This window comes from Papilio machaon, chromosome 25, assembly GCF_912999745.1.
Source record: "Papilio machaon chromosome 25, ilPapMach1.1, whole genome shotgun sequence".
NCBI lineage: Eukaryota > Metazoa > Arthropoda > Insecta > Lepidoptera > Papilionidae > Papilio > Papilio machaon.
The window spans coordinates 4,398,749-4,414,194 of record NC_060010.1 but is presented as its reverse complement, the minus strand read 5'-3'; the positions used below and the strand labels follow the sequence as shown (position 1 = coordinate 4,414,194).

Below are 15,446 nucleotides of genomic sequence, written 5' to 3'. Positions count from 1 at the left end.
TACGTCTTACTGACTGGAAAAACTCAATTTCGCAAACAACGATAAAGCTCGGAGTCCACTGTATTACATTGTTTTTTCGATTGTAGGATTTGATATTTTGGTCGTGAGAGCTTACGCGTTATTCCAGTTCTAACACTGTGTGTATTATTGTTAAATATCTTGGTTAACTTGTATTAGGCAACATCGGATATCGCGGACCACATTGTCTCGCGATTGAGGTCGATAGGGTTGCCACATACTTCAATTTTTGAAAAGAATTACTTTAAAACTTTTAAAGAGAATAGGTTTAAATAAATAATGCCTTACACCATGCTAATTACTCCATATGAAATGTTCTTCGTTTCCTTCTTTTTTAATTTTATATTTAAAATAGATTTCGCCAGGAACGCCGTCCGCGCGGAATTAAAAAAAAACTCAATAAATAGCCTGTGTGTTCTTCCAGACTTTGTTCTTCATCTGTACCAAATGTCATCAAGATCCGTTGAGCCATGCCGGAGTTACCTTCAAACATCCATCCATCCATCCATCTAATCTTTCGCATTTATAATATTAGTAACATGTGGAAAATACTAAGTAAAAAAAAAATACCGCGTAAACTAAACTAGACTTAACTAATCTTACTTAAACCAACTTTATCATTCTGGTAAAATTACTGTTTTACACACAAATCTTTTTTTATTAACAACATAATCGACAACCCTAGTGTTCTTTGTTCGCGTCTCATTGTTTTCTTACACGGTATTTGAATGCACCGGAAGTATGAATCTACCTAACACTAAAGTTTTATTCTTTTATACATCAAATAGTTTTATTTACAAGACAGTCATTATTATTCAAAATCAATTAATTTATGTCATATACATTGATTTTTTAAGAATAAAGGAAAATAAACAATACATATGAGAAAAAGTGATGGCTACTAAAACATTAAGTCAAGTCAAGTCAAGACTACAAAGCAAATATCTCGTACTTTAAAATCAATTATGCCTTTTAGGCTACAGTCCATGACAGTGTATTCCACTGCCGAGATACTTTTATTGAGACGGATTGTCGTCCTTTAAATAATCTTTAAAAAAAATCGTGTCACAATGTTAGTTACTATACCTCTCCGCAATGACATGACCGATTCTTATGAAATTTTGTATACACGTTCAGTGGTCTGAGAATCGGCTACTATCTTTTTTTCATACCCCTAAGCGATAAGGGTTGTAAATTTGACACATATATAGAACACAGTCTGGAAGAACACATAGGCTACTTATGTTTTTTTAACTAAGCGCGGACAGAGTTGCGGGAGACAGCTAGTAATTTATAAAACACTAGCTTTTACCCGCGACTCCGTCCGCGCGGAATAAAAAAAATGCACACAAGATAAAAAAGTTCCTATGTCCGTCTCCTAGTTCTAAGCTACCTCCCCATCAATTTTCAGATAAATCAGTTCGACCGATCTTGAGTTATAAATAGTGTAACTAACACGACTTTCTTTTATATAGATAACCCCCCTCATAGTCGGGCAAAAAATGATAGCTAGTTAACAGTTACACAGAATAATATCGCGAGGGTTCAATGAACACTATTATCAGGAAACTACTCTTGACACGACATATCATGAGGGTAATTTTTTGACGTTCTGCAATGTGTATAATTATAAGGCCGAGTTTCCACTGTCGGAAAGAAATCTCCTACCAGGAACTATAGCTTAGGTTTAGAATTAAATAAAAACTAACTAACTAGGGTTACGTAGTGACCCGAAGTGGGCAATGGCCTGCGACAACAAGTCTCCACTTTCTCCGATCCGCGCCGTCCCGACCCAATCCCGGACCTATAGTTCCCGAAGATCTTTATCCACCTCATCCATCCAGCGATACCTGGGACAGCCAATTTGGCGCCGACCACTCGGTCATCTCATATAATAATACTTCAGAAATATTTACTTTTTTTTTTATAAACTTGTTATTAAGTTTACGAAGAAATTGTTTATTTATCTGAGATATCCATGCAAGGTTTTAAATTAATATGGTTCAGTAAACAAATTACTATAAAACATACAAAAATTGCATTATTTCTAAGCATAATAAAGCGACTCTGGTGTGCATTACCAGGCAGAAATATTTTTAGCATAAACTAAAACTAACTTCATAGTTATACTACTATGAATCACAAAATATTATTTTGTATAAAAAAACAAAACTTGTATCAAATTCATATTTCGGATTAAAGCAACCGTGACAATTTGAAAGAAACTATTAAGCGATTCGAGCGGTTAAATTGGGCACATAGAATTCCAATAGATTCAACTAAAAATAATGGCATAATAACCTTAATTTTAGGCTGTGTAAAATCAATTAATCTTACAATATAAAAACACCCATATAAATGACATCAACGGCGTTAAAATCATAGATATAAACTCGTCCCATACTCGAGGTGGGCTAGTAGTGGCAAATCCACGCGCATCGTCGCTTCACAAATACTCGTACATTCATTATACGTTCGTGAGAAGGTCTTCATTGAAATTGATAGAATAGCGCCTCACCGCAACAGTATTGTATCCGACTCGGCCCTCTCTAGTCGCGCGATGTGGAAGATACTCATCTTGGTTAGCTGCGCACTAGCCGTTCCAAGAAACGACCTGGATTTCACGTCTTTGAACACATTCTCCTTGCAACTTCTTTACAATACATACGCCTTCCAAGAGAGCTATGGAGAGAAGAACATAGTCATATCACCTCTATCTATTTGGAGCATGTTCACTCTACTAACTGAAGGGTGCTCGGGTGAAACTTTCAACCAGTTAATGAAAGAACTACGACTACCGAATGATGTGAAAGCAACCACGGCTCTTCATTTAGCGGTCTCCAATATGCTGCTGCGTAAAGACCAAGACGTAATTTTAGATGGAGTATCAGGACTATTTGCTGATTATAATTTAAATATACATCAAGAATTCTGTCAATACGCTAAGAATTTCGATACACAAATATTTGTTGTTGATACTAGTAATGAAACTTTACTAGCTGACGATATAAATACTTTTATTTGCAAAGTGACTCGTGGAAGAATACAAGAAGCTGTTAAACCTAGTGTTTTAGAAAATTTGAGAATGATTATAGTCGATGGATTGTATTTCAAAGCGAATTGGACGTATCCATTCGATTCAACGCAAACAAGAGAAGAAGCATTTTATAACCATCAAGGTAAAATGATTGGATCTGTTAATATGATGTATCATAAAGCACCTCACAATGTGGGAGATTCGCCACTCATAGGAGCTCAGATTCTTGAAATGCCATACGGTAAAGACGAGCAACTATCTATGTTGATACTACTACCATTCGACGGTATGCCATTACAAATATTGTTGGAAAATCTATCAAGACAACCTCTAACATGGATGAATGATATTCTTACTTCTGAAACATTACCAGAATTGGATTGTTATATACCAAGATTTAAAATTACTTCGCAATCTGATATGATACCGCCTTTAATGTATATGGGGATACGCAATATTTTTGATAGTACTAAAGCTGAGATGCCAGGTATATCTGACAGTCCTCTTTATGTGTCTAAGACTGTACAGAATGTGAACATTGAAGTAACAGAGGAAGGAACTGTTGCAGCATCATCTACTGTCGTTGGCTTAGAAGATAGAATTCTTTCACAGAGATTTGAAGCGAACAAAGAATTTGTATTTCTAATTAGAGAGAGACAATCTGGTGTTATTGTATTTGCTGGTGTTTATGCTGAACCATCTTTGGTGTGATTGTTATTATTAAATATTTTTTTGATTTGTTGTGTATTTTTATCAATAACGTAATTTATCAATGTAAGTATTTGTATGATTTTAGTTATCAATTGCAGCAAATTGTAATATTTTTTGACGAACACGTAAAATATGACAAAAATATTTATCGCTCAAAACGGTACCATGCATTATTTGTTGAAGAATATTTTTAGGTAGTGTTTCAATCCTATCATAAATTACTTAAGTAACTTTTAAATTCTATTTATAATACAAGTGTTTTTATCTTACTAATATTATAATTGCGAATGTTTACATGGATGGATGGATGGATATTTATTCGAAGGTATCTCCAGAACGGCTCAATGGATATTAATGAAATGTGGCACAGATGTAGAACGTAGTCTGGAATAATAAATAGGCTACTTATTAGTTTTTTTTTTTAATTTTGCGTGAACGGAGTTGCGTGCGATAGCTAGTTTTCAAATAATTTCAATTAATATTTTAAATGCAACAATATGGAAAGGAATCGGCATACAAAAGCGAGAAACGATCACAAACGCGGTTCTCACAAAACCGGAAACAAGCAAATTTAAAACGACAAAAAATACACAAGGAACGAGTTTAATTCTTGCAGGTTTTGAACTTAACCATCTTAAAAGCCTTTATTGATGCTAAAACAAATTTGCTTCTAAAAATAAAAATAAAAACAAAGTGAAAAAATATTAAGTAACATTTTGTAAATAACCAATCGTTACAAAAAAAGAACCTAAAACAAAATTAGTTACGGTGATAGATTTACTACAGATTACAGATAGTTTTTTTTTTTTTTTATAAGAAAAGGGGGCAAACGAGCAGCGGGAACACTAAGGTGTTCATCGATGCCCATGGACATCTGCAATACCAGAGGAATCGCAAATGCGTTGCCGGCCTTTGAGATGGTGATACGCTCGCTTCTTGAAGGACCCTAAGTCGTACTGGTTTGGAAATACCGCCGAGGACAGACCATTGCATAACGCGGCCGTGCGCGGCAAGAAATTTCGCGAGAACCGCACTGTTGTGGAATGCCAGCCATCCAGATGGTATGGATGTACCTGGCGGTCTGTCGGGTCGTCCGATGACGAAACTCGGCGGCAGGAATCGTTCCAAACAGTTCTTCGGAACACTCCCCGTGGTACAAACGATAAAAGATGCAGAGGGAACTGACGTCCCTCCGCAAGGCCAGAGTATCAAGCCGATCGGTAAGAGCTCGGTCGTTGACGATTCGAGTCGCTCTCCGTTGTATGCGGTGATCAAGTCAGATAGTGATCAGGTCTTAGCCAAAAGAAAAATAAATGGAAGGATAGTGCATATTTAAGGAAACGAGCGGAGACATACAGAAGTTATTTTCATATGTCAAAATAAAAATACAACAAAATAGGCACATAGCTTAGTGGCTTTATTTGTTTAAATGTCATCAAATTTCTCACGTTCAAGCAAACAACGTGATGAGATCATACGAAATCAGAGACCGTGACCGACAAGATGCGAGTAACATTTTTATTGTTTTATAACCAAGTTGCCTGTGAAAACGTCTTACAGATCTTCAATGTCAAGGTCAGGGCTACCACCTGTTCGAATTTCGATGTCTCCGAATTTACGTTCAGCAAACCTATGAAAAACGATTTCTGTCAATGCTCGCTATAAAATGCATTTGTTAATGTGTTGTTATATTTAAAGGAAAATCTATCTATTAAAATAAAATGTTAAAAAAAAGAAATAAAAAACTTTTGAATACCATAAAATTAAAACATAGGCTACATTAACTTTTCAATATGTCATAACTTAATTGGATATCATAACATGACTTTAATAACTTAGTAGATCACTTACAACGAAGTCTACTGTTGTAGTAGTTAGTTCTCAAAAATATCAATAGATGGCATTTATTTTCATTTTAAAAATATTTCTATCAAAAAAAGTTTTAAGACGTCAGAAAAATGTTGTGCCTATAAAATTTACAAATTAACATGTAATGTTCCTTACATAACCGCTATTAATAAGCCCCCAACTTTTATTTTATTTCTTTTTAGCGCAAAACGTTGTTTGAACAAAAAATATTGTCACTTATCAACCGCAATGTACAAATATTCCAGGAAAAACCCAAGATAAGAAGAACAGACGGGAATGTTAAATTCTGTTTGATAAGTCATTAGGTTAAAAGTTTAATGTATACGAATAAATAAAATTGGAGTGTCTCTGTACGTATATAAAAATCATGTTTCTTGTACATGATGTGGTTTGTCTTTACACAATCTGTCTGTCGGGTAATCTCTGAAACAACTGGACAGATTTTGACGGGACCTTTAACTGAAGGTAGTTGATGTAAAAGAGAAACGTAGGCATATTTTTTTTAATCCACGCTGACCAAGTTGCATGCATCACCTAGTGAAAAATATTATAACCTTTATTTGAAAAAAAAAATCGGAAGTAACCAAAAAAAATATTCTTTCCATTTGTGTAATCGAAATTATTGGGACTTAGTTCTGAGTCTTTATACACTAGCGGTACAATAATTTTAAATGAAAAATAATAGCCAAGTTACTCCCGCACACCTAAGCTACCTTCCAGTAAAGTCCAGTTAAAATCAATAAAGTCCTTTCTTAGATTACATGGAACAAACGCAGATATGCAAACAGTCAGGCACACGAATAAAAAAATGTATTTTTGTTATATTCCACGCAAGAACATCGTGTTAAATGTGACCTTTATTTTATACTAGCTGTCACCCGCGACTTCATCGGCGCGGAATTAAAAATAAATGATTAGTAGCTTATGTATTCTTCCAGACTATGTTCTACATATGTGCCAAATTTCATCAAGATCCGTTAAGCCGTTCCTGAGGTCCTTCTAAAAACATCCACCCATCTAAACATTCGCATTTATAATATTAGTAAGTTTGCATAATTAAAACACCCTAATGTCAATTCTATCAAAGTGTTACTTTAACTGTGGATCTACACTATTGTTAGCCGACTTCAAAAAGAAGGAGGTTATCAATTCGACTGTATTTTTTTTCACAAAAACATAAAGCCGTCTCTCATTATATCAAATAATGGAGATAGCACGACATATGTACGTTTTCGGTTAAACCTTATTATCACTTAGCGTAAAATAAATTAAATTCTGTTTATTACATTACACAACACTAATTATGTTGTACCTAGTATATGAGTATAGAGGACCAAGCACGAATATTTGCGACACGCACCTACGTAACGTCATCAATAAAATATATCAAAATTTGAATGAGATTTATTTGTGTACTTCATGACCGGAAATAGCGCTGCACAAATGTTAAAACAAATTTTGTTGATGACGATACAAAAACGTTACAATAAACAAGAATATTCATGCAAGACCCTCTGATCTAAAAAGACATCTGAATTTGTCACTTATCATCTATATATATAAAAGAAAGTCGTGTTTGTTACACTATTTATAACTCAAGAACGGCTGAATCGATTTGACTGAAAATCGGTGGGCAGGTAGCTTAGAACCAGGAAACGGACATAGGATAATTTTTACCCCGTTTTCTATTTTTTATTCCGCGCGGACGGAGTCGCGGGTAAAAGCTAGTATTGTATAAACAAGTGAGCAATGCTTAAGATATTCGTCATAACGTGCCGTAGAACTGAATGATTCAGTACAGTTTGTAGATCGCGGTCAAACGGTCGGCAAAATGCGACTACCATTTATCATTCTCACTTTAATATCAACATGTTATTGTAAAATTGAATTCAGTGAAAGAGCTAGGAATTTTAGTATCGAATTATTGTACTATACCGCTGAAGAAACACAATGGCACACGGTAATATCACCATTCGGAGTGTGGACACTGTTGACTGCAGTATCAATAGGAGCTACGGATTCAAGTCGAAAACAGATGTTGAAAACTTTAATCCTACCCAAGAAACAACAGACCTTAATCGATGGATATAAAAATCTAACCAACTCAGTCTTAAAAACTGGTACTCCTGAAGTGGAATTAAAAAGTAGAAACTTTCTATTCAGTGACACAAATTTTTTAATGAAAAACGATTTCACAAAAAGCATGCAGAGAAATTTTGGTGCCATCGTTAACAGGATAGACTTCAAATCAGACATGGCGACATCGATAGCAAATAATATTATTAAAAATTCTGGCCTTAGAGTTACAAACGTTCTGAAACCCAGTGATTTTGAAGATGCGAAAATGATATTGACCAATGTAATATCTTTTAAAGCATATTGGAAAACACCATTCAACGTATCAGATACAAAAGTGTCACCATTTTACGACGAAAATGGAAAAGAAATTGGTAAAGTGAACATGATGTATTTAGAAGATACACCCCCTTATTCTAGTTTCGATGAAATTGGTGCATCCATTCTGGAATTAGCTTACGGTGATGAAGAAGACAGCAAATACTCTTTCCTTGTAATTTTACCCGATGCCGGTGTGACTGTAGCTAATGTATACAGTCGTTTAACTGATATTAGTCTAGAGGATATATTTGATAAACTACAGAGTGATCTGGAATTTTACGGTATGACTTCAGTCGTTGTAAATGTGCCAAGGTTCAAAATTAGTACAAACTTGGTATTAAATAGTCCATTATTGAAGATGGGTATTGAAGATATCTTCGATCCAGGCACAGCCAACTTTAAAGGTATAACCGAATCCAATAATGTGTTTGTATCAGCTTTAGTTCATAATGCTGTTATAGAAGTGACTGAAACTGGAACGGTAGCATCAGCGGCGACGTACGCATATTTCGCAGATAGAGCGAGACCGTCTGTTTTCAATGCAAATCGACCATTTATATATTTCGTTCTTGAAAAAACAACAAAAACAATTTTATTTAGTGGTGTTTATACCAAACCATCAATCTTTTAGCCTATTTAATAGGTAAATAGTGAAGATGTCAAGTTGTTATCTATTGTGACGTCGGATTGTATATTTTAGTCTTTAATATTTTATATTAATAAATAAAGATAATTAAGTAAGAATAAATTGTTTAATTTAATTTTTATGTTTATAAACATTTTAATTAGGTAAGTAAAAACCCATCCTGGGTTTTAAATAGAACTAATACTATTCATTATTAGTTACTAGCTGTCACCCGCGACTCTGTCCGCGCGGAATTAAAAAAAAACATAACAAGTAGCCTATGATTTCTTCTAGACTATGATCTATATCTGTGTCAAATTTCATCAAGATTCGTTGAGCCGTTCTGGAGATACCTTCAAGCAAACATCCATCCATCCATTCAAACATTCGCATTTATAATATTAGTAAGATGAAATGACCACATAACTTTGTAACAAGCTTTTGATGTAAGAAACAAGATAAAAAACGTGCTATCTCGTACATCAAACAAAACCATTGAATATAAGAACAGCACCGGAATATGTTTAAGTATGCATGTACTAAGTCTACTTGGAATATACCTTTTAGGCTACACCAATTACACTAGAAAGTATAGAGTGGACAAACATTAGTCATAAATAAAAACTAATTCTCAAAAAATAAAACGAATGAGTGAGAAGCTCGGCACCGGACTTATAACGATAAATGTGAGTCAAATTCCTCTGAAAGCATTCCTAGTATTATTTTTCCTTATTGAGTAATTACGTAGTGTAGATATTAAGAAATCCCCACTCGTATGGTCCAATTCTATAGCTTGAATATAGTATATTGTACACACATAAGGCAAGAATTACCAGGGTTATTTCTTATATCTTATCAATTAAATATATACATACAAATATGTATATGACTAAATATAAACATAATTGTAAAAACAGTTCGCAATAATTCAGTTCTGTTAAAAGACGTCGCAGTGACCGGACGTCATAATGAAAGTGATTTTAATAATATTTATTTTGTTTTCAACTTGCTATTGTAAAGTTGAATTCAGTGACAGAGCGAGAAACTTTAGTGTGGAGCTATTATATTATACCGCGGAAGAAACCAATTGGCATACGGTGATATCACCGTTTGGAGTATGGTCACTGTTAACAGGGGTATCCTTAGGAGCTACAGGATCAAGCCGAGACCAACTAATCACCACATTGATCCTTCCTAAAAAGAAAGAAAACTTAATCAATGGATTTCAATCTCTAACTTCAGCTGTTCTAAATTCTGACACTGGAGCAGTTGAATTGAAGAATAGAAACTATTTGTTTAGCGATAGTGATTTTTTTATGAAGCTCGATTTTATAAAGGACATTCGAAATAATTTCAAAGCGATACCAATAAAGCTCAGCTTTAAATCTCCACAATCCGCAGCGAAGATAGCAAACGAGGTTATCAAGAAGTACGGAGTGACAGTTTCGAACGTGCTAAAGTCTGATGATTTCGAAAATTCTAGAATAATATTAACCAACGTGATAACTTTCAAAGGTTTTTGGCAATGGCCCCTCAATGCATCATTGACAGAAGTAGCGCCCTTTTACGATGAAAACGGAATAGAAATAGGAGAAGTCAACATGATGTATCAAGAAGGTAGTTTTGCGTACTCCAATTCTGAAGAGATCGAGGCGACGATTCTTGAAATGCCTTATGGTAACGATGAAAACAGCAAATACACATTTCTAGCAGTTCTACCATATAAAGGTGTTAAAGCTTCTACTGTATACAAAAAATTATCTATTATTAATCTCAAGGATATAATAAATAAGTTACAGAACGAAATTGATGTGTTTGGAACAACAGAAGTCGTAATTAATTTGCCTCGATTCAAAATTAGTACCAATGTAGTGCTTAACAGGCCGTTAAATAATATGGGTATATATGATATTTTCGACCCTAGTTTGGCCAGCTTTGGTAAGATAACTGAAGCGAATAACATATTTATATCGTCAATCGTTCACAAGGCTGACATAGAAGTGACAGAAACGGGAACCGTAGCCTCAGCTTCGACATCTGCTTACTTTGCTGATAGAATGTTGCCAGTTAATTTCAACGCAAACAGACCTTTCATATATTTCATTATGGAAAAAACAACAAACACAATAATATTTAGCGGTATTTACTCTAAACCATCCAGATTTTGAACCAATATCTGTTTTTTATACATTGCAAAAAGGCGGACCATTTTAAGACCGATTCGTCCATTACATTGTAAATAGTTTTGTTAACTAAGTTAGGATAATTTAAGATAATAAATGAATACTAAATTAGAACCACTGTCTTATTTCAATCATTTCTCATCAGCTTTTTCCCGTGACTTCTTCCACGTGAAATTAAATATTGTAACGAATTTTTAGTTAATTCACTTTAAGTAAAAATAAATAAACCTGTTATTTTTCCGCATTCATCGACTTACTTCCATTAACATTTTTTTTTTTTTTATAAGAGAAGGGGGCAAACGAGCGGCGCGAACACCGAAGTGATCATCGACGCCCATGGACATCGGCAACACTAAGAGAATTGCAGATACGTTGCCGGCCTTTGAGAAAGATATGCGCTCGCTTCTTGAAGGACCCTAAGTCGTACTGGTTTGGAAATACCGCCGAGGACAGACCATTCCACAACACGGCCGTGCGCGGCAAAAAATTTCGCGAGAACCGCACTGTTGTGGACAATTCCAGACAGACAAAAAAAAATAAAAAACCATGTATTGTAATAACAAGATATAGGATGTGAGTATAAAAAAAATATTTTGACATTACCTACAGACAGACCTACATTATTTATCTGTATAGATTTCTACTCAGGATTTTTCCTCCCAAAAACTACGTCGCTACATTTTCCCGAATGATAATAGGTTAGGGTTTTCGAGGAATTCTTTTGTCATACAAGACGACTAAACGTTGAATTCGTATTCAAGCATATTCTTCACTCCCAGTGTGGTGGTCAGTCGAGTTAGTTGAATGCTTTGCCATCGCCCAGTCTTTATTTCACTCACGGTCAGAACACTAGGTTTATGTCATCCTGGTTGTTAAGTATCTTCCGTCATCTCAGTCCTCACTGCCTTCCCAAACTTCTTTCACAAACATTCCATCTCTAATGTACCTCTCTATATTCATAATTAAAGTTCATATATCAATGTTATTTTTAGAGAATAGTGCCCAGCGTTTGAGCTGGCGCGTAAGTTACAATTGAACTTTTGTTTCCTGCGTGCCAGTTCAAATACCGATCACTATAATTTCATATTTTTAAACACGTACAAAGCGAGACGAATTGTATCAAAATTGCCATTTATTGATAACCTTTAAAATATAACATATCTTGGATACAAGAAATATAAACAAAATTGTAGATTTTTATATCTCAGAAAACGTACGCGATAAAAATAATATCCGCTAGTATAGGGTTTTTCAACAAGAACTTTTTTTTTTCAATTGGGGTCACACCAACAACATACAGTTTTGACATTTAGTTTTTTGACCCATTCGTAGTAGATGCTTTGGCAATTGCTACAATGAATTCAATTTCGCTCGAAAATCGCATTAAAATAATTAAAATCCACTATGAAAATGGTGCAATTTATTGTGAACCAAATTTCCCGATCGCTATTAACGAAACTCAGCTGTTAAATGGCTAGCCAGATCGTGTGATTTAACACCACTGAATTATTTTTTGTGGGGCTATGTTCAGGACAGAGTCTATACGGAGCCAATCGAATCGATCGCGGCCTTAAAACTCAAAATCCGTGACGTGATTAACGAAATAGACCCGCCATTTTGCCAAAAAGTGATTATAAAAACTTTGATGAAAGAATCTCTGTCAGCGTGGTCGTGGTGGACATTTGCCAAATATCATTTTTCATTCATAATTGCCAAACTTTTTTTTCCGTAATACAATAAAAATTTGAATCATCTTCATCTAAACTCTTTGTTTTATTTTATTTTAGAAAACAAAGTTCTTGTTGAAAAACCCTATATAATATAAACCGAATTAGAATTTTGTCAGCCACATTGTATATAAAAAAAAAAAAATGGCATAAAATAAATATTTGTACATCCTATTTTTTCATGTCATTGTTTGACAGTTGACACATAAAAAATCCTACTGCCCTTTGATTTTTTCACAGTTAAAATGCACTAAGGTACCATTTAACTACTCTAGGTAGGTAATCAAAATAAATCAATGGCCATTGTGGTGTATTCAAGTAAACACGCAATTGGTAACACTTGTGTACAATGCTGAAGTTCTTATCGCGTTTGTTGTGGATATAAAATATTTATATAGTTATAAACATAATTTATATAGAAGTGCTTTCCAATCAACCCGACTTCGCACGGATGGCAAAGCATACCTCAGATTTTTTTCTGTCTTACCACGGCATTATCATTTTGCCCTGTTCCCTGCGTAGTGTAGGCACAGTATATAATACTCTTCAATACATCTATATCAGAAAAAACTTGAGAGGTGTCAAGGGACACCCGGATGGAACGAAGTTCCTTTCAATTAATTAGTGAAGGAACCAATGTTTATTCTATGAATAAAAATCTTAAGTCTTCACAAGAAGTACATTTTATTTCTATGAATTTTCGTTATATATTGTCACGTCGTTGCCATGGTGAAGTAGCGCTCATTCGTCTATAGCAAAAAGTGTCGTGACAACTTTTCGTAAGAATTTTTCCGTCTAGCCCCCTTTCACAACGCGCGATAAGGAACTTCGTTCCAAAAAAATGTTATTATTTTTCAACAACAATTTACCCTTCCTTGTAAATTCTCATGTATTAGTAAAAACTCTAGTAAAAACGTTTGCGCCTAGAAAATTATATTAGCAATATTGACGTTATGTAAAACCAAGTAGCTAAGAAACCACCGCACATGCGATTCTAATATGAATTCTGATTTATTTAAGTAATAATCAATATGAGAAGTATTCGTTAAAGTGCTAGGAGAAAAAAACTAATTTCATTTGTAATTATTTTAACTAGATTGCATCATTTTCAATAAATGTTCTGATAGATATTTTTTCATGTATAAAATATGCTAGGTCTGAAGTTAGTCAAATTATCAAATGTTAAATACAAAATTCAAATCAATGCAAATCTCAAGACAAATGCTCCAAACCAAGCAAAATGCATGGTACACTCGTTCGTATTTGCTCAAGAAAAAGCACGTAAGTACTCATCCTTATGGCACAAACACCGTAACAATCATATCAAAAAAATAAATTGTTACGAAACATTTTCAAAGCCTTCACTCAAAATGGAGCGACTGCAGTTTATTATTCCGCAATTCTTTAAAACACCAACTGTTGCTTCATTTATTTTCCTAATTAGCGAAATTGGACTTTACAATTTCCCTCTTTTTTACTTCAAATGTGTTGAAATAACTATCGTTCTGTACCCACTGTTTTAATCTAGTTAATTACCTACATAAAACAATGCCTTTGATGTACGGTAAAACCAAACTATTAAATTTAAAGGAAACATACGGGGTTCAAATAATAAAAATTGTGAAAGTATACTCAATCGGGAATTCCAAGTTGAAATTAATACTTAATTTTAAATGAAAGTATCTACACGGCATCTTCCTACCTGTCTGGGTTACGAGCATGTATGTATAAGACTGTTGTAAAGGTTGTAAATAAGCGTAGACAATTAAAGTACCAAATTTAATTATACCCAAATAAAATTAAGGTATATGAGTTCTATTTTGACAGTGAATATATAAATAATACGATATTTAGATTAACATTAAAAAAACTAGTTTCTACACATTGCGCTGAATACTCCATTACATGTTTTAACAAATATTACAACTCTGCAAATAACTCGTCCAGAGTCCGAAGTGAAGTCAGTGCCAGATTAAAAAACACAGTTACCAACATTATTTATCATTTGAATTTAAAAAAGGTCGTTCGTTTGTCTTGTTAAAATTGAACATCACAGTTCTAAGAGTAATCAACTTAAATCTTACACAGTACACTGATACTACTTTTCTCACGTTGTACTTAAATGTACGAAAAAACTAACTTCTCATATATTTTAAAATTTAAAAATGGAATATCAAATATTTAAAATATATGTCACAGATTGCATTTTAATGACTATGTCAAATCGAGTTAGTTATGCTTTTAAAAATCATACAAACTTTTTTTCAATTCGGCCAGGACTAATTTTTGACATATTGATTAAAACATGAATACTCCTTGTAAATTTTTGATATAATTTTTTTTTAAATTCATAATATAATTTATTAAAAACAAATACACAACTTAACATTTAAATTAATGTGACGTCATTACACAACACAATCCCCATTCAAAATATAGTGTAATCTCTGTTTTGTAAAGATAGAAGGATAACGGAAGATAGAACGGAGAAGTGGACACACAGAAAGAGGATATTTCCCCTTCCTATGCGTCTTTCGCCAAATCCACTTCCCCTTGTCATCCTTTCTTAATATGAAAAGAGCGGGAAGAAAAAGAGGACTAAAACTAGGCCTCCAGCACCACACTCATCAGACGAAACACGGAATTGCTTCAACTTCACGCCTGTCTTCTGTGTGGTCCTGGTATTTCACTGATCGACCCGGCACATTCGTGCACCCTACAAATATTGTTGTTGCCGGATCTACCACTGCTTTTTAATTCCAAATATTATATGCCAGGTATATACGTAAGTAAATGTAGGCTAAAAACCGAAGAGACTCGTGACTGTGATCATGAAGTAAGGATTTAAATACGTTAATGGTAAAACCCATCGCGAGGAA

General features: G+C 34.1%; 1 protein-coding gene across 1 annotated transcript; it reads left to right on the top strand.

Moving 5' to 3' along the window:
• The first annotated feature begins 2,427 nt into the window (after positions 1-2,427).
• Positions 2,428-10,899, top strand: LOC106718894. Its single transcript, XM_045684138.1, has 5 exons — positions 2,428-3,760; positions 6,952-6,958; positions 7,417-8,662; positions 9,406-9,430; positions 9,614-10,899. The coding sequence occupies exons 1-5, from the start codon at positions 2,579-2,581 to the stop codon at positions 10,823-10,825; spliced, it is 3,672 nt and encodes a 1,223-aa protein (XP_045540094.1). The 5' UTR covers positions 2,428-2,578; the 3' UTR covers positions 10,826-10,899.
• Positions 10,900-15,446: the final 4,547 nt, after the last annotated feature.